Source organism: Coregonus lavaretus (assembly GCF_964263955.1).
Source record: "Coregonus lavaretus genome assembly, chromosome: 28".
Lineage (NCBI taxonomy): Eukaryota > Metazoa > Chordata > Actinopteri > Salmoniformes > Salmonidae > Coregonus > Coregonus lavaretus.
This window is the reverse complement of record NC_140015.1, coordinates 35,058,605-35,080,936: the sequence shown is the minus strand read 5'-3', so window position 1 is coordinate 35,080,936 and position 22,332 is coordinate 35,058,605. Positions and strand designations below refer to the sequence as shown.

Sequence of the window (22,332 nt, the reverse complement as noted above, 5' to 3'; positions counted from 1 at the left end):
CCCGAAGGAGCACTCCCAACACCGAGGAACCATTGACCACCCTCAGGGTCAATCTGAGACTGACTAAACCCAAAACATCCAACCCCCACCACCAATGCAGCGCAGTCAACCCACCTCCCCTGTGTTCCAACTCCCAACCAACACCCTCCAGGTCACACACTGTCCTTACCAACAGCCGGCCCCGACAGACAGCATGCCTTTGTTTACAACATGCAGTATTCTTACAATGGGAGTTCTGTTGTAGGTTCGACATGGTAATGTGTTAGGTGAGGATGTTTCCTTTGTCTTAATACAGGATGTATGCATTTACATGTCCTTTATTTCTTATGGTTTGACGGACCACCCAAACAGTGTAGACCTCTCACTATCTACCCTTCCCTCACTGAGTTATATCCAGACAAGGAACCAGAAGGCCCAACATAGTCACTGAGTTATAACCAGACAAGGAACCAGAAGGCCCAACATAGTCACTGAGTTATAACCAGACAAGGAACCAGAAGTCCCAACATAGTCACTGAGTTATAACCAGACAAGGAACCAGAAGTCCCAACATAGTCACTGAGTTATAACCAGACAAGGAACCAGAAGGCCCAACATAGTCACTGAGTTATAACCAGACAAGGAACCAGAAGGCCCAACATAGTCACTGAGTTATAACCAGACAAGGAACCAGAAGTCCCAGCCTAGTCTTGTGGAAACAGACAGGTGTGTCTCTAAATAAGTCTGGCTGCGTAAGTTAAGGCCAGACTAATATTTGTTTTCCAAGTAATTCTCATACCGGAAGTTATTTTTCTTGAGGTTGATTGACCTTTATAAAACAGGAGAATTATTCATTATTCATTTATGGGCATTTTTTCGACTCAGTGAGTCGGACAGGGGAACCGAGAGGCTAGTGGTTAGGTCGGTCGGCCGAGGCTTGGGCTTGTTGCTTTGGTGACCCATCAAACCACCTCTGCTGCTCCTCGTACAGCGATTATTGAGCAGCCAACACTTTGGATGCGTCTGAAATGGCACCCTTTTCCCTATATAGTGCACTATTTTTGACAAGGGCCCGATGGTCAACAGTAATGCACTATATAGGGAATAGGGTGCCATTTTGAATGCAGCCGTTGTCATTCTCCAAGGTACTGTTGCTGCTGTCGTCGTGGCAATGGGCTGATCCACTCACAACTTACAGTCCTATCTAATCTATCTCTGTATATATGTACTGTATGTATGTATTATAAATGAATATTAACCAGGAGAGCTCTCTGGAAGATGTTGAAACCACTAGAGGTGTTCAGGGATGGGTTTGAAAATGTCTGTGAGAGCATTCTATTGGTCGATTTTACCTTGGGAAAAGATGAGGTCATTAATGATTCAATAATGTTTTGTGGGATAATCATCAATTGAAAGCTTTCTTTTATCAGAGACTTCCCTCAGCTTTCGGCCAGTTTTAATCAGCTTCTAGTAGAGAAACAGTATTGAATATTACACTTAGAAAAAAGGGTTCCAAAAGGCTTCTTCGGCTGTCCACATAGGAGAACCCTTTTTGGTTCCAAGTAGAACCCTTTTTGGTTCCATTTTGGATCCAGGTAGAACCATTTTGGGTTCCATGTAGAACCCTCTGTGGAAAGGGTTGTAAATGGAACCCAAAAAGGTTTTACCTGGAACCAAAAAGGTTCTACCTGGAACCAAAAAGGGTTCTTGAAAAGATTCTCCTATGGGGACAGCTGAAGAACCCTTTTAGGTTCTATATAGCACCTTTTGTGTAGATGGGCCAACCTATGGGACCTCATGTAGATAATACTACCAGCACGTACTGACTGCAAAGCCTTGGGACTGTTCTATGTTATAGAATGAATCTATTATATAGATAGAACGGTTATCCACTACTCCAAATGCAAACTATTATTCCAGGACCCATTGCCCAACTTTCGACCGCACTTCTTGTTTTAGCCACAGCAGGTCACTCTTCCTCTTTAAAAGACACTACTTATCCTTGCACATTCTGGTAGAGCACTGTACTGAGTTTTAACAAGATGCTTTTAATGGCAAATTATTTTAAACGATAGGAGATTATGAAATATGTACGGTGCTGTTAACTTAGATAAACTAATGACCTTATACTGTCATATGATCAAAAGTCTTAAGTAAACCTCTGGAGAAGTAATCACAATTTCAAAACTTTAAATCGGATTAAATACTATATTTTTCATAAATGTATATTTTTCAGTCAGATCACCTCATATGTTTCAAAAGCATATAAAACATTGTCTGTCTGTAAAGTTGGAATATATTCAATGTACTGTATAGGCTACAGCGTTATCATATGTATGGTATTGACAACTCTGATCTCCTAAATGACAAATGCTGTGGAATTTGGTACAGTATATTATCATTGTCAATAATAACAATTCCATCTGAAAAACTGTGTTGGTCATCTTGAGTTTGTTTCCCTCTTTTAAAAAGGATTTGACTAATAGTAAGTGTGTTAGGGCGATAATGTTTGCTGCCTAGTTGAACTTGAAGCTTTCCACCTTCTCCACTGCGGTCCCGTCGATGTGGATAGGGGGGTGCACCCTCTGCTGTTTCCTGAAGTCCACGATCATCTCCTTTGTTTTGTTGATGTTGAGTGAGAGGTTATTTTCCTGGCACCATACTCCCCGCCCCTGTTTCGGTAAAATGTTGAGGGATGGGGCTGGAGAAATGTAACCACTCTCAGATTCATAGACAGAGCTATGGATGCAAGGACTGACCATCCAAAATAATAGTTTTAACCATGTTTTGAGGCTATATAGTGTGTGTTTACATTTACTTTGTTTACAAACATTGGAGTAAATCAAGAATATATTTTGGGTTCTGATGGGGTAAGACAGTTGAACTAAGCTCATGAGGCATTTATATGTTATATTCTTCATTAATCAATGGGTACATATAATTAATTTATAAATCCAAAAATAGATCTAGCAACTACTGATTGCCCCTTTAACGCCAGCGACCCGGGGTTTGTTACCCTGCGCCGCGTTTGCTAATACTCTATATTAAATCAAAATAATCCTAATGTATTATAAAGCACTATGCATGTGTATCTGTTTAAATAAAGCCATCAACTTAGTTATAGAACACTGTAATAGGTATTTGTAGGCTTTAATTAAGTTTCGCGCCCGTGATTGATATCTTCATGAAATGAGCAGGGCTCTCTCCACTAATAAAGCACAGGTGTTTTCTGTTTGGTCACCTCCCATGTGGAACTAAACTGCAAGTTTAGCTGCAAGATTGGACCACAGAGTAGTATAGCCTATATAAATTCCTTGGACATATTCCCTGTTCTTTAGGCTTACCTAATTTCTCTTTTAGCTTTATCTCGTGTTGAATTTTCAGCCCCAGTTTGTTGCAAACGTTGCGCTCTATGCGGTAGGCTACCTCAAAGATGTTTCGCTTTTTCAATATTCTGCCAGCCCCCCTGCAGGTATCTCCAAATCTTGTCTTTGTTTGTGTTAATGTGTACACCTAATTTGTTTTTCAATACATTTTAAAACAAGTACACGTCTCCGGACGGTCGTTATGTGACATCCTAACAGAAAATATATTCGACTAAAGTTGACTTTTCAAACCTAGATGTGCGTGAGATCAATTTGCATTCACCCCGTCTCCGACGTTACTGAGGAGGAGAAAAGGGCGAAAATTCAAAACTCTAAAATAGAAAGAGATTTGTTCGAGCAAGCGAAACTTGAGGTGAACGTGATCAAAATATTGCTGCTTGGTAAGTTTGTGAGTGCGTGCGGTGTGTCCATGTGTGTGTTGCAACAACCTGGTCTCATATTATTTCGTATTATTCTGTATCTAAATCCGAGAGACTTTAATACATGATACCTTTTGGTATGGTTACATAAGACAGATGGTTACTTAAGGCAAATATGAAAGGAGTTTTGGTGGGTGGGTATAATGCGAATTTCTAGAAACCCAAAGGTTGCTAGATTGAATCTCATCACGATAGCTACTTTGCAACTACTTAGCAAGTTAGCTAACCCTTCCCAGTGGTGTAAAGTACTTAAGAAAAAAAATACTTTGAAGTAGGCCCTACTACTTAAGTCGTTTTTTTTGGGGTATCTGTACTTTTGATACTTAAAGTTATACTATGCAGAAATCGCTCAGCCGTTGGTTACTAAAACTGTAATACACTGAACAAAAATATAAATGCAACAATTTAAGATTTCACTGAGTTACAGTTAATAAGGAAATCAGTCAATTGAAATAAATGCATTAGGCCCTAATCTATGGATTTCACATGACTGGGAATACAGATATGCATCTGTTGGTCACAGATAGCTTAAGGTAGGGGGCGTGGATCAGAAAACTAGTCAGTTTCTGGTGTGACCACCATTTGCCTCATGCAGCACGACATCTCCTTCGCATAGAGTTGATCAGGCTGTTGATTGTTGAATTACTCTTCAATGGCTGTGTTAAGTTGCTGGATATTGGTGGGAACTTGAACACGCTGTCGATCCAGAGCATCCTAAACATGCTCAATGGGTGACATGTCTGGTGAGTATGCAGGCCATGGAAGAACTGGGAAATGTTCAGCTTCCAGGAATTGTGTAAAGATCCTTGCGACATGGGGCTGTGCAGTATCATGTTGAAACATGAGGTGATGGTGGCGGATGAATGGCACGACAATGGGCCTCAGGATCTCGTCACGGTATCTCTTCATATTCAAATTGCCATTGATAAAATGCAATCGTGCTGGTTGTCTGTAGCTTATGCCTGCCCATACCATAACCCCACCACCACCATCGGGGCACTCTGGTCCCAACATTGACATCAGCAAACCACTCGCCCACACAACGCCATACACACTGTCTGCCATCTGCCCGGTACAGTTGAAACTGGGATTAATCTGTGAAGGGTATACTTATCCAGCGTGCCAGTGGCCATCGAAGGTGAGCATTTGCCCACTGAAGTCAGTTACTATGCCAAACTGCAGTCAGGACAAGACCCCGGTGAGGACGATGAGCATGCATATGAGCTTCCCTGAGACAGTTTCCGACAGTATGCAGAAATGTCAGTTGTGCAAACCCACAGTTCAATCAGCTGTCCGGGTGGCTGGTCTCAAACAATCCCGCAGTTGAAGAAGCTGGACATGGAGGTCCTGGCCTGGCGTGGTTACACGTGGTCTGCGGTTGGGAGGCCGGTTGTACGTACTGCTAAATTCTAAAACAACGTTGGAGGTGGTTTATGGTAGAGAAATGAACATTACATTTTCTGGCAACAGCTCTGGTGGACATTCCTGTAGTCAGCATGCCAATTGCATGCTCCCTCAACTTGACATCTGTGGCATTGTGTTGTGTGACACAACTGCACATTTTAGAGTGGCCTTTTATTGTCCCCAGCACAAGGTGCACCTGTGTAATGATCATGCTGTTTAATCAGCTTCTTGATATGCCACACCTGTCAGGTGGACGGATAATCTTGGCAAAGGAGAAACGCTTACTAACAGGGATGTGAACATATTTGTGCACAAAATTTGAGAGAAGGAAGCTTTTTGTGAATATGGGAAAATTCTGGGATCTTTTACTTCAGCCCATGAAACATGGGACCAACACTTTTTACATGTTGCGTTTATATTTTTGTTCAGTATAGTTAGCCTAATTTCAGTTTTTGACAAGATAAGATGGTATAGTGTTGTGAATCATTGAACCATCTAAACCGCTGTGAAATATATTTTCCATAACTAAATTTTTTTATTTTACCTGTTCGAAGTTGGTGTACAAAACGAAAGTAAAAGACGCAAAAACAAAACTTAAGAACGGGAAGCATAGAAATAGCCCACATAGAACAGATCTACCGCTTCTTAGACTTGCGTTCAAGTAGAATAATAGATCTATAACTCACATTTTTTTATGTGATTTTGGTCGGTTCACCCAAAAAGTTACATATTGAAACTTTTAAGTATATTTGAGCAATTACATTTACTTTTGATATTTAAGTATATTTAAAACCAAATACTTTAAGACTTTTACTCAAGTACTATTTTACTGTGTGACTTTCACTTTTACTTGAGTCATTTTCTGTTAAGGTGTCTTATTACTTTTACTCAAGTATGACAATTGGGTACTTTTTCCACCACTGACCCTAACCTTAACCTTTTTAGCTACCCCTTCGCCTAACCCTAACCTTAACCCTTCCCCTTTAACATAACTCCTAAACTTAACCCTAACCTTATAATGCAAACGGTTGCTAAATCGAGTCTCATTATGGACAGTTTTAGCTAATTAGCAACTTTTGAACTACGTGCTACTTTGCAACTACTAGCATGTTAGCTAACCCTTCCCCCTAACCTTAACCCTTTTAGCTAACCCTTCCCCTAACCTTAACCCTTTAACCTAACTCCTAAACTTAACTCTAACCCCTAGCCTAACTAACATTAGCGTGCTAGCTAACGTTAGCCAACTAGCTAGAATTTGTAACATATATGTTTTGCAGATTCGTAATATATTGAATGTTTTACAAATTCGTAACATATAATAGAAATTGTAATTCGTAACATCATATGAAATGGGTGATAGACATCCACAAATGAACACATACCATACGAAACATAACATATCATACTCATTCCAGTGTCTCGTTTTTATGTACAGAAAAATACGAAATGCTCTGAGACCAGGTTGGTTGCAAATCACATATGGCCAACCATGTCACTGCAGAATATATTTAATGTATTTATTTTTATGTGATCATCTAAGTTAGCATTAGACTGCTCAGATGTGATGACTACTTTGTTCCAGGTGCTGCAGAGAGTGGTAAGAGTACCATGGTCAAGCAGATGAAGGTAATCCACAGTCATGGCTTCTCCAAACCAGAGCTAATTAGCTTCAAGGTACTGTACACTTTACCCTCCTTGGCAGGGATTCTAGAATGTGTTGTGGTATTAGTTTTTTTCTTTAAAGGGGATTCTTGGCTTTGTTACACTACTTTCTCACTATTCTAAAGGACCCAGACAGGTCCATAGCAGACAGGTCCATAGCAGACAGGTCCATAGCCTGTTATGTTGTTGGCTTAATGCTGTTTCAACAGTCACAATACCATGATCAATGCATACTGCCCTCTGTAGTAATAGGGACCTTGGGTTTAACACAACAGGATTGTATACAAGGTATGTAGGCTATATATACAGTATCTATGAAAACATTATTGAAGCTATAGGGCAATCAAAACATGCTTGTTAAGACTAGTATAACAAACACAACTTTATTCCCAAATGGGAAATGTGTGTGTGTGTGTGTGTGTACGTGCCTTCGGAAAGTATTCAGACCGCTTGACTTTTTCCACATTTTGTTACGTTACAGCCTTATTCTAAAATGGATTACATTGGTTTTTTTTCTTCATCAATCTAAACAAAATACCCCATAATGACAAAGCAAAAATAGTTTTTAGAAATATTTGTTAATTTATAAAAAATAAAAAACTGAAATCACATTTACGTAAGTATTCAGACCCTTTACTCAGTACTTTGTTGAAGCACCTTTGGCAGCGATTACAGCCTTGAGTCTTCTTGGGTATGATGCTACAACCTTGGCACACCTGTATTTGGGGAGTTTCTCCCATTCTTCTCTGCAGATCCTCTCAAGCTCTGTCAGGTTGGATGGGGAGCGTTGCTGCAGAGCTATTTTCATGTCTCTCCAGAGATGTTCAATCGGGTTCAAGTCCGGACTCTGGCTGGGCCACTCAAGGACATTCTACAATAGTAAAAAATAAAGAAACACCCTGGAATGAGTAGGTGTGTTCAAACTTTTGACTGGTACTGTATGTAAATAAGGTATTTCCGTTTTTTTATTATTTATACATTTGCTAAAATGTCTAAACCTGTTTTCACTTTGTCATTATTGGGTATTGTGTGTATGTAAAAAAAATAAATAAATCCAATTTAGAATAAGGCTGTAACAAAATGTGGAAAATGCCAAGGGGTCTGAATACTTTCCCAAGGCACTGTATGTAGGCCTACATGTGTTTATAAGGATGAGCAGACGGGCCTATTAAGTGTATAAGGAAATTCCATGTCATGGATCTGGAATGAGAACAGCTTCCCCTGACTAGCTTGTGATGGAGGTAATCCCTCTGTTTTCATGTTTTCCTTCATCTCATGCTGTGGCTATCTGGGCTGTAGCAGGGAGGTTTTCCTTCATCACCTACTGTAGCAGGGAGGGTGTACACCCCTAATTCCCTCTTGTTTAACCATGTTGCAAAAACAAGCGCCATGGGAAGGGGAAAAAAATTAATGATTGACGTAAAGGATGGAATTAATTAACAGACCCATATGAGAACATGGAAAAGCTCTTTGATTAATATGCTTCCATTCTGTAAGGAAATGCTTTTACTGATGCTTAATCAAATAACTACTTGGGAGTTTAGGGAGGGAGTTTGTGCGTCTGGATGTATGGTATGGGGGCTGATTTACTTTGTTTTCTTGATTTATTCACACTTCAGATTGTAGCTGCCATGTATACTGAAATAAAACTCCAACTCCCTCCCTCCACAGGCTGCAGTGCTGGATAACCTCCTGACCTCCATGAAGTTTGTGCTGCGCGGCATGGGACTGCTGCGGATTAATCTGGCCAACAAGAAAAACAAGGTGAGGGAGAAGAGCTAGTAGCTAGTCTTGGAACATCATCCCATGTGGAGCTACTTACTGACCACCTTGTTAGTGCCTTTTGATTTGACCATTTAAAATACGTAGTTACACCAGGCAACAGATACGTGAACCACAACTATTCCCCATTTTACACGTTGACCTAACAGGATCATACAGTGTAACTAGTCAGCCCAGTTTTAGACATATACAGTGGGGAGAACAAGTATTTGATACACTTCCAATTTTGCAGGTTTTCCTACTTACAAAGCATGTAGAGGTCTGCAATTTTTATCATAGGTACACTTCAACTGTGAGAGACGGAATCTAAAAAAAAATCCAGAAAATCACATTGTATGATTTTTAAGTAATTCATTTGCATTTTATTGCATGACATAAGTATTTGATACATCAGAAAAGCAGAACTTAATATTTGGTACAGAAACCTTTGTTTGCAATTACAGATATCATACGTTTCCTGTAGGTCTTGACCAGGTTTGCACACACTGCAGCAGGGATTTTGACCCACTCCTCCATACAGACCTTCTCCAGATCCTTCAGGTTTCGGGGCTGTCGCTGGGCAATACGGACTTTCAGCTCCCTCCAAAGATTTTCTATTGGGTTCAGGTCTGGAGACTGGCTAGGCCACTCCAGGACCTTGAGATGCTTCTTACGGAGCCACTCCTTAGTTGCCCTTACTGTGTGTTTCGGGTCGTTGTCATGCTGGAAGACCCATCCACGACCCATCTTCAATGCTCTTACTGAGGGAAGGAGGTTGTTGGCCAAGATCTCGTTATACATGGCCCCATCCATCCTCCCCTCAATACGGTGCAGTCGTCCTGTCCCCTTTGCAGAAAAGCATCCCCAAAGAATGATGTTTCCACCTCCATGCTTCACGGTTGGGATGGTGTTCTTGGGGTTGTACTCATCCTTCTTCCTCCAAACACGGCGAGTGGAGTTTAGACCAAAACGCTATATTTTTGTCTCATCAGACCACATGACCTTCTCCCATTCCTCCTCTGGATCATCCAGATGGTAATTGGCAAACTTCAGACGGGTCTGGACATGCGCTGGCTTGAGCAGGGGGACCTTGCGTACGCTGCAGGATTTTAATCCATGACGGCGTAGTGTGTTACTAATGGTTTTCTTTGAGACTGTGGTCCCAGCTCTCTTCAGGTCATTGAACAGGTCCTGCCGTGTAGTTCTGGGCTGATCCCTCACCTTCCTCATGATCATTGATGCCCCGCGAGGTGAGATCTTGCATGGAGCCCCAGACCGAGGGTGATTGACCGTCATCTTGAACTTCTTCCATTTTCTAATAATTGCGCCAACAGTTGTTGCCTTCTCACCAAGCTGCTTGTCTATTGTCCTGTAGCCCATCCCAGCCTTGTGCAGGTCTACAATTTTATCCCTGATGTCCTTACACAGCTCTCTGGTCTTGGCCATTATGGAGAGGTTGGAGTCTGTTTGAGTGTGTGGACAGGTAACGAGTTCAAACGTGCAGTTAATACAGGTAATGAGTGGAGAACATGAGGGCTTCTTAAAGGAAAAACTAACAGGTCTGTGAGAGCCGGAATTCTTACTGGTTGGTAGGTGATCAAAAACGTATGTCATGCAATAAAATGCAAATTAATTACTTAAAAATCATACAATGTGATTTTCTGGATTTTTGTTTTAGATTCCGTCTCTCACAGTTGAAGTGTACCTATGATAAAATTACAGACCTCTACATGCTTTGTAAGTAGGAAAACCTGCAAAATCGGCAGTGTATCAAATACTTGTTCTCCCCACTGTATCTCTGCCCTTGGCCAGTGTCCTCTTCTTGAAACTTTAGTGCTCAGATGTCAGTCTTGCTCTGGTATTCTCCTAGCTACATCCCTAACACGATCACAAGTGATTTCTCGAAGTTTAAAGGCCTCTTTGCCTGACGCATCTTTCTTGACCTCACTGATAATGACAAATGGGCACAGGGACTGGCATTTATCTTCTACATCTGTCCCATTATGATTTAGCTGGGTTGTTCATTAGGCACCAAATGGAAGAAAACAGACTGAGACAGGGAGGGACTACCTGGACTAGTCCAATAAGAAACACACATTTTTACATAGCAAAACTTAAATAAATAAAAAAGCATGCGTTTTTAATTCTCTAAAGACCACAACCCGAGACAGGACATTTTCATTATATTCCCTGGAGTATTGGTGATCATTAAGCCCTCTGCCTGTTGTCCCCATGCAGGCCCATGCCCGCTCTGTGCTGTCCTGTGGCCAGTGTTTTGGGGAGGACGGGGAGCTGCTGCCGTTTGTGGCCCTGTCTTTCTGTGCTCTCTGGGCCGACCAGGGTGTGAGAGCTGCAGCCGCCAGGGGCTACGAGTTCCAACTCAACGACTCTGCGCTCTAGTGAGTACCTTACATGTAGTGTTGTCACCATACTCCGTATCACAGTACTCTGAAGTATTATCATGGCAAGGAAACAACATATGGAGCGCAAGGTAGCGGCAGTGTTTCTCATCTTTTTCACTGTCACTCGCATCCTATAATTTAAGGTATAGCAGAAAGCATTTGACAAAAAGCAGGTTCTTAAAGGCCCATAGAGTTTAATAATCTGCCTCGTGGCTTCTTTTCTTCTTTGCCATGGAAAATCAAGAATCGTGCTACTGGGATTGTGACGCATGTTCTATCTGCACTGTCCCACCTCATCCAGACTGACTATGCCGTGTGGATCCTCCCAGGTTCTACAAGGGAAGCCTTTGCTTACTTCCTCGTCGATACACACATAATGGGATTGTAGCTAAAAATACATCCGTCACAGGAAATGATTATCCTGACATTTTGCTGAATTGACATTTTTAATTGGTCCTTCATTATAATGTAATGCCTGCGGAATATCTTTGTAAACGTGGTGGTTGGTTCAAAAAGGACATGAAGAAAGGGCATGCAAATTAAGTTTGAAATGCTTGTCTGATGTGTGACTAGTGTATCTTGGGTAGTGAGCAAGTGAGGGGACGATAACAGGGGATTGTGTGCATACTACGTAGTACATACATATACATACTACTACTTACAGAGGTGGGTTGTGACTGGGATAATTGGTTAGAAGACTTCTGACTGTCTGCGTTATGAGCTAGGTAGCGACCATGTGTCCTGCGTCACAGCAATTCCGCTTTACTTTACCCACCACCTGGGGGGCTGTTGTTGGTAAGGTGGCATTAGAGGGCATGTATGGAGGTTTGTTGGTAAGGTGGCATCAGAGGGCATGTATGGAGGTTTGTTGGTAAGGTGGCATCAGACTGTTAGAGGGCTATGTATGGGTTTGTAAGCCAGAGGGGGTGGTGATGGATCCACACAAAGTTACCCAGCTCCAATTTAATCTGCACCAGTTTGTGCCCGATTTGACCTCTTTGAAGATACTCCTGTATATTCGAATCACTTATTTAGATGGGTACTTAAACACCATGGCGTCATTCTCTGTAGTTGGAGGTGTGCATGCGTTTTACATGTTCTTAAAACAGACCCCTGCCCTGAACTGCGGTCATGATCAGAATGGTAATTTTTGTATTGTTCTGGTGTCATAGACACACGTCATCTCCTGTGGGGGTTGATCAGCTGTGTTTCTAAGCATGTGATATGATGGGACATCGCACCACGTCCTTGGTGAGCGACGCAATTAGGCGCTTCATGTGAAGCGTGGTGGGTTTTTACGACACTTTGTTTCAAGTGTCCTCAAATCCCAATTTAGGGCCTCTTTATGCCTTGTTTTCAGGGACATTTACATTTGCTCAATAGGGTGTTTTTCCAGTGATCAAGTAAAGTGTGGATTATGATGATGTAGGTTTGGGTTAACGGAGGTAGCATTCTGCTCCGCTCTCTTTAGTTATGTTTCACAATGATTTCATGAGTTTGTTTGATGGAAAAATAGTTTTTTTTTACCCTTATTTTACCAGGTAAATTGACTGAGAATATTCTCATTTACAGCAACGACCTGGGGAATAGTAACATGGGAGAGGAGGGGGGATGAATGAGCCAATTGGAAGCTGGGGATGATTAGGTGGCCATGCTAGAATGAGGTCCAGATTGGGAATTTAGCCGGGACACTGGGGTTAACACTCCTATTCTTAACGATAAGTGCCATGGGAATATTTAATGAAGACAAAGTCAGGACACCCGTTTAATGTCCCATCTGAAAGACGGAACGCTACTCAGTGCAATATTCCCAATCACTGCCCTGGGACCAGAGGAAAGAGTGCCTCCTATTGGCCCTCCAACACCACTTCCAGCAGCATCTGGTCTCTTAGCCCAATAATGGACTAAAGCAGCCTAACGTTACTCCTTCGTCCAAGGACCTTACATGTTCTGTTTAAAGGGTGAATTGGCTCTGGAAGCCAAAACCGCCAAATACTCCATCTAAACGTGAATTGATTTTCAATTGCGGTACGGTTCTAGAAACATAAATCCCTCTACTTTCATATCACATCAAAATAATTTCACACTCTCTTTTTCAGAGACAACACGTTTGTGGTGTCAGTCTTCCGTTTACAAACAGGTGTTCGAAGACGCAGATAGCTAATTAGCACAGGTAGTCCACTCTGTTTTCCGTAAACAAGCGCTGTAATATGGCCGTGTGGGAACCATAAATCTATAAAGGTGTGTATCAATTTAACCTTTTTGATTTTGGAAAATTATTTATCGCCAATATGAACGATAAGTTCTTTATGCTTCCAAAACCGTACCGCAAGCGATGTGTTAATGTTCAGACCGAGCGTCACGGATCTTAATAAAACTCCCCCCTACAGAAGACGCCTTCATTCAATGACTCTAATGTGTAATGTAATGGAACTGAGTCATGATCAAGGGCTACTGGTCTCCCATCCAGGGACCAACCCTGCTTAGCTTCAGAGGCAAGCCAGCAGTGGAATGTAGGGTGGTATGCTGCGCGCGCGCACGCACATGCGCCGTGTACAAAACATTAGGAACACCTTCCTAATATTGAGTTGCACCCCCTTTTGCCCTCAGAACAGCCTCAATTCGTCGGGTCATGGACTCTACAAGGTGTCGAAAGCGTTGCGCAGGAATGCTGACCCAAGTTGACTCCAATGCTTCCCACAGTTGTGTCAAGTTGGCTGGATGTCCTTTGGGTGGTGGACCATTCTTGATACACGGAGAGAGCGTGGAAAAACCCAGTAGTGTTGCAGTTCTTGATGCACTCAAACCATTGCACCTGGCACCTACTACCATACCCCGTTCAAAGGCACTTAAATATTTTGTCTTGTCCATTCACCCTTTGAATGGCACACATACACAATCCTTTTCTCAATTGTCTCAAGGCTTAAAAATCCTTCTTTAACCTGTCTCCTCCCCTTCATCTACACTGATTTGAAGTGGATTTAACAAGTGACATCAATAAGGGATCATAGCTTTCACCTGGTCAGTCTATGCCATGGAAAGGGCATGTGTTTTTAATGTTTTGTGAGAGAGAAAGAGAGTATGCTCTTATCAGTGAAACAGGTGCCGGGTTCTGTCGTGTGAGGTGTTAAGTATCTTCCCGGACTAAGGAAAGACCAGTCCACCATGACGCTTCATTTTCGGGACTCGTTAAAGTGTCTCCTACTCTGGCTGAGAGCGGGAGTCGTAATGTGACATTAAGGATTACCTCCTTCTTCCCAGCTCTCTACCTCTCTCCTCCCGTTCTCTACCTCTCCTCCCGTTCTCTCCCACTGTCCTCTCTCCTCCCGTCCACCCGTCAATAAAGTGTCTTTGTCTGCATCTGAAATGGCACCCTACTCCCTTTATAGTGCAGCACTTTCGATCAGAGCCCTGTAGGCACTAGGGTTTAGGGTGCCATTTCAAACACCCTTGATATGACTAAGGATTACCTCTGTCCCAGTTCTCTCCCCTGTCTCTGTCCTCTGTCCCAGTTCTCTCCCCTGTCTCTGTCCTCTGTCCCAGTTCTCTCCCCTGTCTCTGTCCTCTGTCTCTGTTAGACCACCTGTTCTAATTGATCTCTTCCACATGAATTGGCAGATCAGACAGTCGTGACACACTTTGACTTTCTCTGAATGTTAAGGGAGAGTGAAGGGAGGAAATTACCATTAAAAAAAAAAAAATGCCAAGAGGTGTTTGTCATTGACTGAACCCGTGTTGCTCTTTTTACATGATGGACTCGAAGGCTCTGTCAAGTTTTTTTCCTCGTCTTCTCTCCTCTGCCGGTCACTGATCTGACAGGTCATTTCAGGTGAAAGCAATATAATGGAAACCTTTCCTGTCATTTCACCCATTGGTGGTGATGAGGAGAGGAAGCCATTTTAGTGTATTGAGACTGTCCAAGAGGCTGTTCAGTGAACTGACAACTTACATGTAAAAGAGACAACTGTTTTTTCATACAGACTTGTTTCTTTTGTTACAGAAATGACAGTTGACTCAGACCTGCTCCTGACCTGTAGTTCTTTACTATTCCACTGGGGTTTTAGAGGCTGAGGAACTGGACTGTTGGCTTCTGTAAACACTGCTAACCCAAGCTGAAAATAACTCTGCTTGTACAGTCCATCCCCATCACTTTGAAGCTCTGCTTCCAAACTCACGATCCTCCAAGACAGCAGCCCAGCAGGGGGTGCGGGTGTCATGACCGTACCCAGGCTTTGTGTCCTCTTTGAGGGTGCCAGGTTGGATCAACCCCCCGCTGCAGCGGAGTCTGCCTGGAGCTCCCGCCCCTGTAGCCTGGGCCTCTGTGGCCCACTGAGATGCCACTATGGCCTGCCGGACAGCGGACAGTTTGGGCTTCATGGCCGCCAGACCTGGGTTTAAATTGTATTTATTTTCTTTTGAATACTTTAGCTGCGCTTAATTGAACTTGACTGGCACAATGGAACCAATGGAATAGCCCCCATCCATCCGGCACGCTCCAGGCCAGGTTCATTCAAACGCTCACTGTATTTGAATGGAAACTAATACTATTTGAACCCAGGACCTGTTGGCCGCAACTCAAAATCACCAGCCATGTAGGGAGTGCTGCATTCTGGGAGGGTGTGAGGGCTGAAGGAATGGAGGGAGGGGCTGGAGGGAGTGGATGTGAACCCTTGGTGGCTGACACGAAGAGACTGGACCGGAATGTCACGGATGCTTGGCTCGGGGAGGTGTAGAGTGCAGCGTGGGTAGGAAGGTGGTTGGCGGAAGCCTCGCCGTCGCACCCTGTAGCTATCAGTTTACTACGCTTCGTGCCGTTCTCTACTGCGCCAGCTTGTGTGTGTTGCTTTGTGATCAAAAGGTCAGCTCCAATATGTCTCATGTTATTCCTCCCCACTTATATCAACACTGCTCATTTGGCCTTTCCCTTCTAATGGTTGTCTGTACCTTTTTTATTGTGACTTGTTGTTTTGATGTGTTCTAATGATGAGTTTTCTCTCTTATGGAAAGGACATTGCTTTTAGAGCTCGGCTGAAACAGTCAGTCTATGGTAATACAGTTCTACCATTATACCTTCTGAGTATTCCAGCAAAAAGCTTGCGTTTTATAATGATGGCTCATGAACCTGATTTGCATACGATGAGTAAAGGCCTCGGAGGTGTGTTGACACGGAACATGCTTCATAATTGCAAATTCTAGAGCCTTGGCATTTCCTTAAGGCTTGTTGCGTTTTAACACCATCTACAGTTTTGGATGTTGTTTTTGACAATCCCTCCTTTCTCATCACTATGGACATCTTTTGACTCAAGTCCCCGTGGAGCCTACGGATTAAGGGAGTTTTCTATGAACACGTTCAACACAAAGCATCTCTCACGGAATACCTTTAGTGTGGACGTTTGTCTGTTCAAATAGATTAGACTGCTGGTCCTCTGGTGGTGGAACCCACCTAGCTAGGAACTGAGTGGACTGTCCTCTGATCTCACACTACCAAATGACTGCTTAATGTAGTTCTCTGTCTCTCTTTCTGTGTGTCTATCTGTACAAGTTACTAATTAAACTGCCTCAGAGACCTCATACAACTCATCATATATATATATATATATATATATATATATATATATATATATATCTCAATGTAATGCTTCTATCTTTACTCTATTATTCACTGGTTAATGCATCAATGAAACCTCTGAATATTTTAAATACATTTTGAACACAATTTTAACATACAACTGGGGGCAAATTCACCATGTTGGTAAAACATTTTTATCAACAGTGCCCGACATGTTCTTCAGTTAAACCATTTACACAAAGTCTTAAAGCTGATTGTTTCCTTTGACTGTGATTTCCTCTGACTGCCTTTCACAGTTTCTTTGAGAACATAAGTCGGATCATCGCTCCCAAATACATTCCCACTGAGGTGGACGTACTGCGGGTGAGAGTGCGAACCTCCGGAATCATCGAGACTCGGTTTCCAGTCAATCACATGGTTTTCAGGTAAGGAAGGGTTTTCACTGGTTCTATCTCATGTGAGAATTGCCTTGTATCTAAACCAGTCCATAATTTGTCTACCCACCAATCTTGTCCAATACATTAATCTTGCTTTCTAAATGTTATTTTCCAAATGTTCTTCTTTAAAAAAATATGTACACCTCCATTGTCTTACTTCAGAGTGTAACTAACGACTCCGTTAGAATGACGCCCTCTGTCATAAGACAATGACACCCATTGATACCTTCAGAAAATATTCTGCGTGATCATATATTCTCAGTTCAGTCTCATAGTGTTATTTCAGTAGGCATGTGGGTGGTGGTGTGAATGGGTTTGTGGTATGACTGTTTAGAGAGGGTAGGCGTCATACTGACCACACTACATGATTACAGGCGATGGTGGTATTTCAAACAATTTTCTGCTTGCCAACTTCCTCTTGTGATCGTCGTCATCTTATGGTTCCTTGAGTATGACCATTTTCAAATGAGCTTTATTCTGAATGTCCATGGAGCTTCATCTCAAACCAATACAAGAAAAATACATGTTCAAAACAGTCTTCTGTATCGACTCATTCTAGTAAACTGTTGTAGTATGAAGACAATTTCCCCTCATCGCTTCATGCATGTGTATAATAAGCCTCTGTATAAGTCTGGTGTTTCAGCTGTGAGTGATTGTAAAAGAAATGGCTTCAGACAAGTTGTCACAGTTTGTCTCTGGTCTCCTGATGCACAGAGCAGAACTGTGCAAGAAGATTGTCCGTGAATCACTATCACGTCATAAGAGAATGTAATGTATTCTAACAGATGGCAACCACTTTCCCAACATGCTGTTTTCCAGAGGCTTGAATTCATAAATGCAAGCGTACCCAGACGTGCTTCAGCCCAGCATGAATACAATAAAAAAACATAATAATTACAGTAGGGCACGTCATATTGTGACTATATCAGAAAAAGAAAAGGAGTACTCGGATGTCTACCATGATTTTAAAATGTACTACAGGGGAAAACAGAAACAATTACGTTTCGGCTTGTCAGACACCTTCCTCAGAGCCTTGAATTCGCCTTTGTTCTTTTTTGGCTTGCCTTGCTGTGACGTGGAGGGGTGGGTGAAACTTAGTGAATCATGCCTCAGCCATATCACTTTGTTCCCACAATGTGATGCCATGGACAAAGGGCACAACGTTGCATAAATGATTAAGGCATTTCTGTAAGCAATTGGTAATATTCTAGTTTATGTAGTGCTGATAGGGTTTTGTGTTTCTATGGAATCATTAAATATTGAGGAAAGTTTTGCCCCTTGGTTTAATTTGTTCAATAATGAAATGTATGAGTTTAAATCAAATCCCCTTACATCTGCATGACATTTCTTGTAATCTCCATGCAATATACTTTAAATGCCTATAATTTCACAGTGAAATGTTTTGCTGTCTCATTCAATTGGCCTTATTGAATAATGAATGTGGCCAAATGTTTCAAATGTGAATAATAGCCAGGGGGTGCCAAACTATGTGGGTGGCGAAGGTGGAGTTTGCCATTGTATTGAGTACTGTAGGGGCGGGGGCGGTGAATGTTGTTCCCCGCTTGCAAAATGAGTGCGCCCATTGAAACAACAATTGTTTTTAAATGTGGGGATGGATTTGGGCAGCTCCAAAGTTCCATCTATGAACTTGAGTTGTTACATTTCTCCAGCTCTATCCTTCAGCTTTATAGGAAACCAAGAGCCAGGGCTTCTGTTTGACTGAAAAACAAATGTAGTAAACAGTTGAATAGGCCTTCTGATGATCAGAATCATTTGTTGGACTGCACTTTTCCCAAAGTGTCTTGGTATAAAGAAAGAGCATGCTGGTCTCCAGGGTGGGAGGGGGTTGGTCTCCAGGGTGGGAGGGGGTTGGGTTATAAACCAGTCTACCCTGGTGATTGCCCTACTCTCTGGGCTCTGATGTCCCATGGTAGCCCTGTCTGGCCCTTCTCACGACTTAGCCAGGGGTGCCTAAGGAGTGCTAGCAGACACCCCCTCACAGCTGAAAGGTTGAGATGGCTGACTGAGGAATGAATCAGACCTATGAGATATTGATGTCGCGCTCGCTCTCTCTCTCTGCGCTTCTATGAGCGAAGGAATAGCAACAGAGGTTTCCTCCTAATGGCCACTTTAAATCCCCGCCACCCCTTTCTCTCCTTGCTGATTCTCCTTGTGCTCCAGCCTTCTGAACACGTCACATCATCATGCTTCAGCTCCACTCTTGTGCTGTCGACGTAGAAGAATGATCAATGACACTACCAGGTATTAGAAGTGGATACAGGTGTAAAACGAAACTTCAGCAACGTTAAATGTCAACTTAAATTTTTCTTATCATGACAAGCAACACTTTTATGAACGCGCATCATGACCCAGTCATGTAGCGGTCTTGTAATGGTTACAAAAATACTCTACCTCAATGACCGGAATCTCAGAGATCGCTGCTGTAGCCTGGTAGTCCAGTAAATGGCTAACTCCTCTCTGTGTTGCATGTTTGTTATGTAGTCAGGTAAGTAGCTAACTCCTTTCTGTTGTGTGTTCATTCATTTAATTACATGACTCCTACGGAAGAGTTGTATGCAGTATGGGACCAGGCTATCCTTGCTCTGCCCGGTTTTAAAACTAAATGTGACCCCAAAGACAAACTGCTTAATTGTCTATGACAAGGGTAGTGCAATCACACTCCTGGTGACCGTTCGATGCAGATTGGGCACTGTATCATAATGACCTGTGTCACCAAGACCCTGAGCTTTACAGGGATTCAACACTGAATACTAGTTTTCCAGTTATTTTTTTATATATTTTTTTTACTCCCCATGCTCTACTCCTACTGTGTGTGCTTTAGACAATTCTCAGAAGAGTTGTTCGCTAAGGGACCAGACTACTACTTTACCCATCTTGGTGTTAATCCCTAGAGATTGGAGTACAGTAGGCCTATTCCTGAGCTCCTGTGTTTGCTTGTGGTGCTCGGTATAATATACACTGAACAATAATATAAACCCAACATGTAAAGTGTTGGTCCCATGTTTCATGAGCTGAAATAAAAGATCCCAGAAATGTTCCATATGCACAAAAAGCTTATTTCTCAAATTGTGTACACATTTGTTTACATCCCTGTTAGTGAGTGTTTCTCCTTTGTCAAGATAATCCATCCACCTGACAGGTGTGGCATATCAAGAAGCTGATTAAACAGCATGATCATTACACAGGCACACCTTGTGCTGGGGACAAAAGGCCACTCTAAAATGTGCAGTTTTGTCACACAACACAATGCCACAGATGTGTTGAGGGAGCGTGCTTTTGGCATGCTGACTGCAGGACTGTCCACCCAGAGCTGTTGCCAGATAATTTAATGTTCATTTCTCTACCATAAGCCGCCTCCAACATCGTTTCAGAGAATTTGGCAGTGCGTCCAACTGGCCTCACAACCGCAGGCCAAGTGTATGGCGTCATGTGGGTGAGCTGTTTGCTGATGTCAACGTTGTGAACAGTGCCCCATGGTGGCGGTGGGGTTATGGTATGGGCAGGCATAAGCTACGGACGGCGAACACAATTGCATTTTATCGATGGCAAGACGGAACTGGAGTTGGAGTGGAGAATCACATTGATTTTGGAACTCTCATTTCCCTTGTGCCTGACACCTTGTGTGGATAGAAGGACAAATCAATGAAATGTGGAAGTTGGAAACATTTGTGATGGGTGGTTCTGGAGCTTTTACGTTTATTTTTCCAGTCAATTCTGTTCAACATTCTGGACTATTTTCATGCGTTTGAATGGATAACTAAGTTCTTTAGCTTCATTTGATGTTAATCACATTTCAAGGTGACACTATAATTACTGAAATTGAAGTTCTGTTAACAGGGACATGAAATCAATTTTGTTTTCCTTGTCATGTTGCATCTGGACACTGCTGCCAATAACTCTCTCCACAAGTGACTGTTCCACTCTGTCAAATCTTTCTTAAGCTTTCCATTGGTAATATGAAGTTTGTCTCCGTCCATCTTTCATACACTATTTATGGCATTTTGTTTCAGGGTGCATTCAACCTCAAACTTACAATGATATCCCCTGTGGAGTGTTATGTAGATCATATTTACAACTCTTTGGAAATTAAATGATTGACACCAGAAGCTGTAGCCTGTGTTACTTCATTCTGTCACCTCATGTCTGTGTCGAAGTTGTGAATAAAGTTGTCTGTCGGTCTCTGGCCGTCTGCCTACCTACAGGATGTATGAAGTTGGTGGCCAGCGGACCAAGAGGAGGAAGTGGCTCAGCTACTTTGACTGTGTCCGGGCCGTGCTGTTTGTTGTGGCGCTCAGTGGCTACGACATGACCCTGATGGAGGACCGCTCTATGGTAATAGATAGTATATGCCAGTTAGCAGAAGGTATGGGAGTTGGAGCTGTTCTTCAGTCTCAGCTTAGATTAAAAGGTAGAGGGGGATGTTGTGTACACTACAATGCCTTCTCTACATCAGAACAATGTAACAAACCAGTAGAAAGGCCTAAAGCTTTGTATGGTACCATAAATATTTGAACTAGACTTGAAATCAAAATATTTTGTGTTTTATCTGACATTGTGAACCTTTGTTTTGATCTTTTATGTCCAGGATCATTGATTTTCTTTCCTCTCTCTCGCCCCCCCCCCCCCCCCCCCCCCTTTCTATCGCTGTCTCGTTCTCTCTGTTCATATCCCTCTCTCCCTGTTCTCGCTCTTTCTCCCTCTCAGAACCGGCTACAAGAGAGCCTTGAACTCTTTACATCCATCTGCACTAACACAGTTTTCAGAAGTACCTCATTGGTAAGTTTTTACATGGAGATTGTCTGACAAAGTCTAAACTAATTTCTGCCATAACACCATCCTCCCAAATGATTGCCTTTCCCAAACATTAATGTCAACCCTAACTAAAACCATTACACACTCAACCAAGGTCACCAATTACAAATTACTTTGTCCACCTCAGTGACCATTTCTCCTCTGGCCACTTCCATGTTACCCATGTTCAGCTGCAGGTAGAAGTTGCCCTTAATGACAGATCTAGGATCAGAATATAGATTAGCCTACCACCCAATCCTAACCTTATTTCCTCCATTATGGGGAGGAAATAATATCTGTCCCTGGATCAGTAGTTTTAGAGGAAACACCTACCTTTATTCCAATGGCATGTGTTTGATGTCGGGGCTGTCTATGCGTTGTGGCAGAGCCCAGGGCCACGTTCAGGCATATCACATATTGAGCTGACGTGATGCCTTATTCTACACGTCTGTCTGTTCTACATGATCCTTCTGAACTTTCCACAACATTCAAACAGGTCGC

The 22,332-nt window shown here is 42.5% G+C and overlaps 1 protein-coding gene across 1 annotated transcript in view; it reads left to right on the top strand.

Annotated features, from left to right (window-relative positions):
- The first annotated feature begins 3,565 nt into the window (after positions 1-3,565).
- Positions 3,566-22,332, top strand: part of LOC311103551 (guanine nucleotide-binding protein G(o) subunit alpha-like) — a 31,912-nt gene continuing 13,145 nt past the window's right edge. Inside the window, exons 1-7 of the mRNA XM_084145140.1 lie at positions 3,566-3,745; positions 6,771-6,862; positions 8,522-8,614; positions 10,850-11,010; positions 16,879-17,007; positions 21,243-21,372; positions 21,745-21,816. Of these exons, the coding sequence (XP_084001266.1) occupies positions 3,601-3,745; positions 6,771-6,862; positions 8,522-8,614; positions 10,850-11,010; positions 16,879-17,007; positions 21,243-21,372; positions 21,745-21,816 (822 nt within the window). The 5' untranslated portion in view covers positions 3,566-3,600. The remainder of the gene's footprint in view (positions 3,746-6,770; positions 6,863-8,521; positions 8,615-10,849; positions 11,011-16,878; positions 17,008-21,242; positions 21,373-21,744; positions 21,817-22,332) is intronic.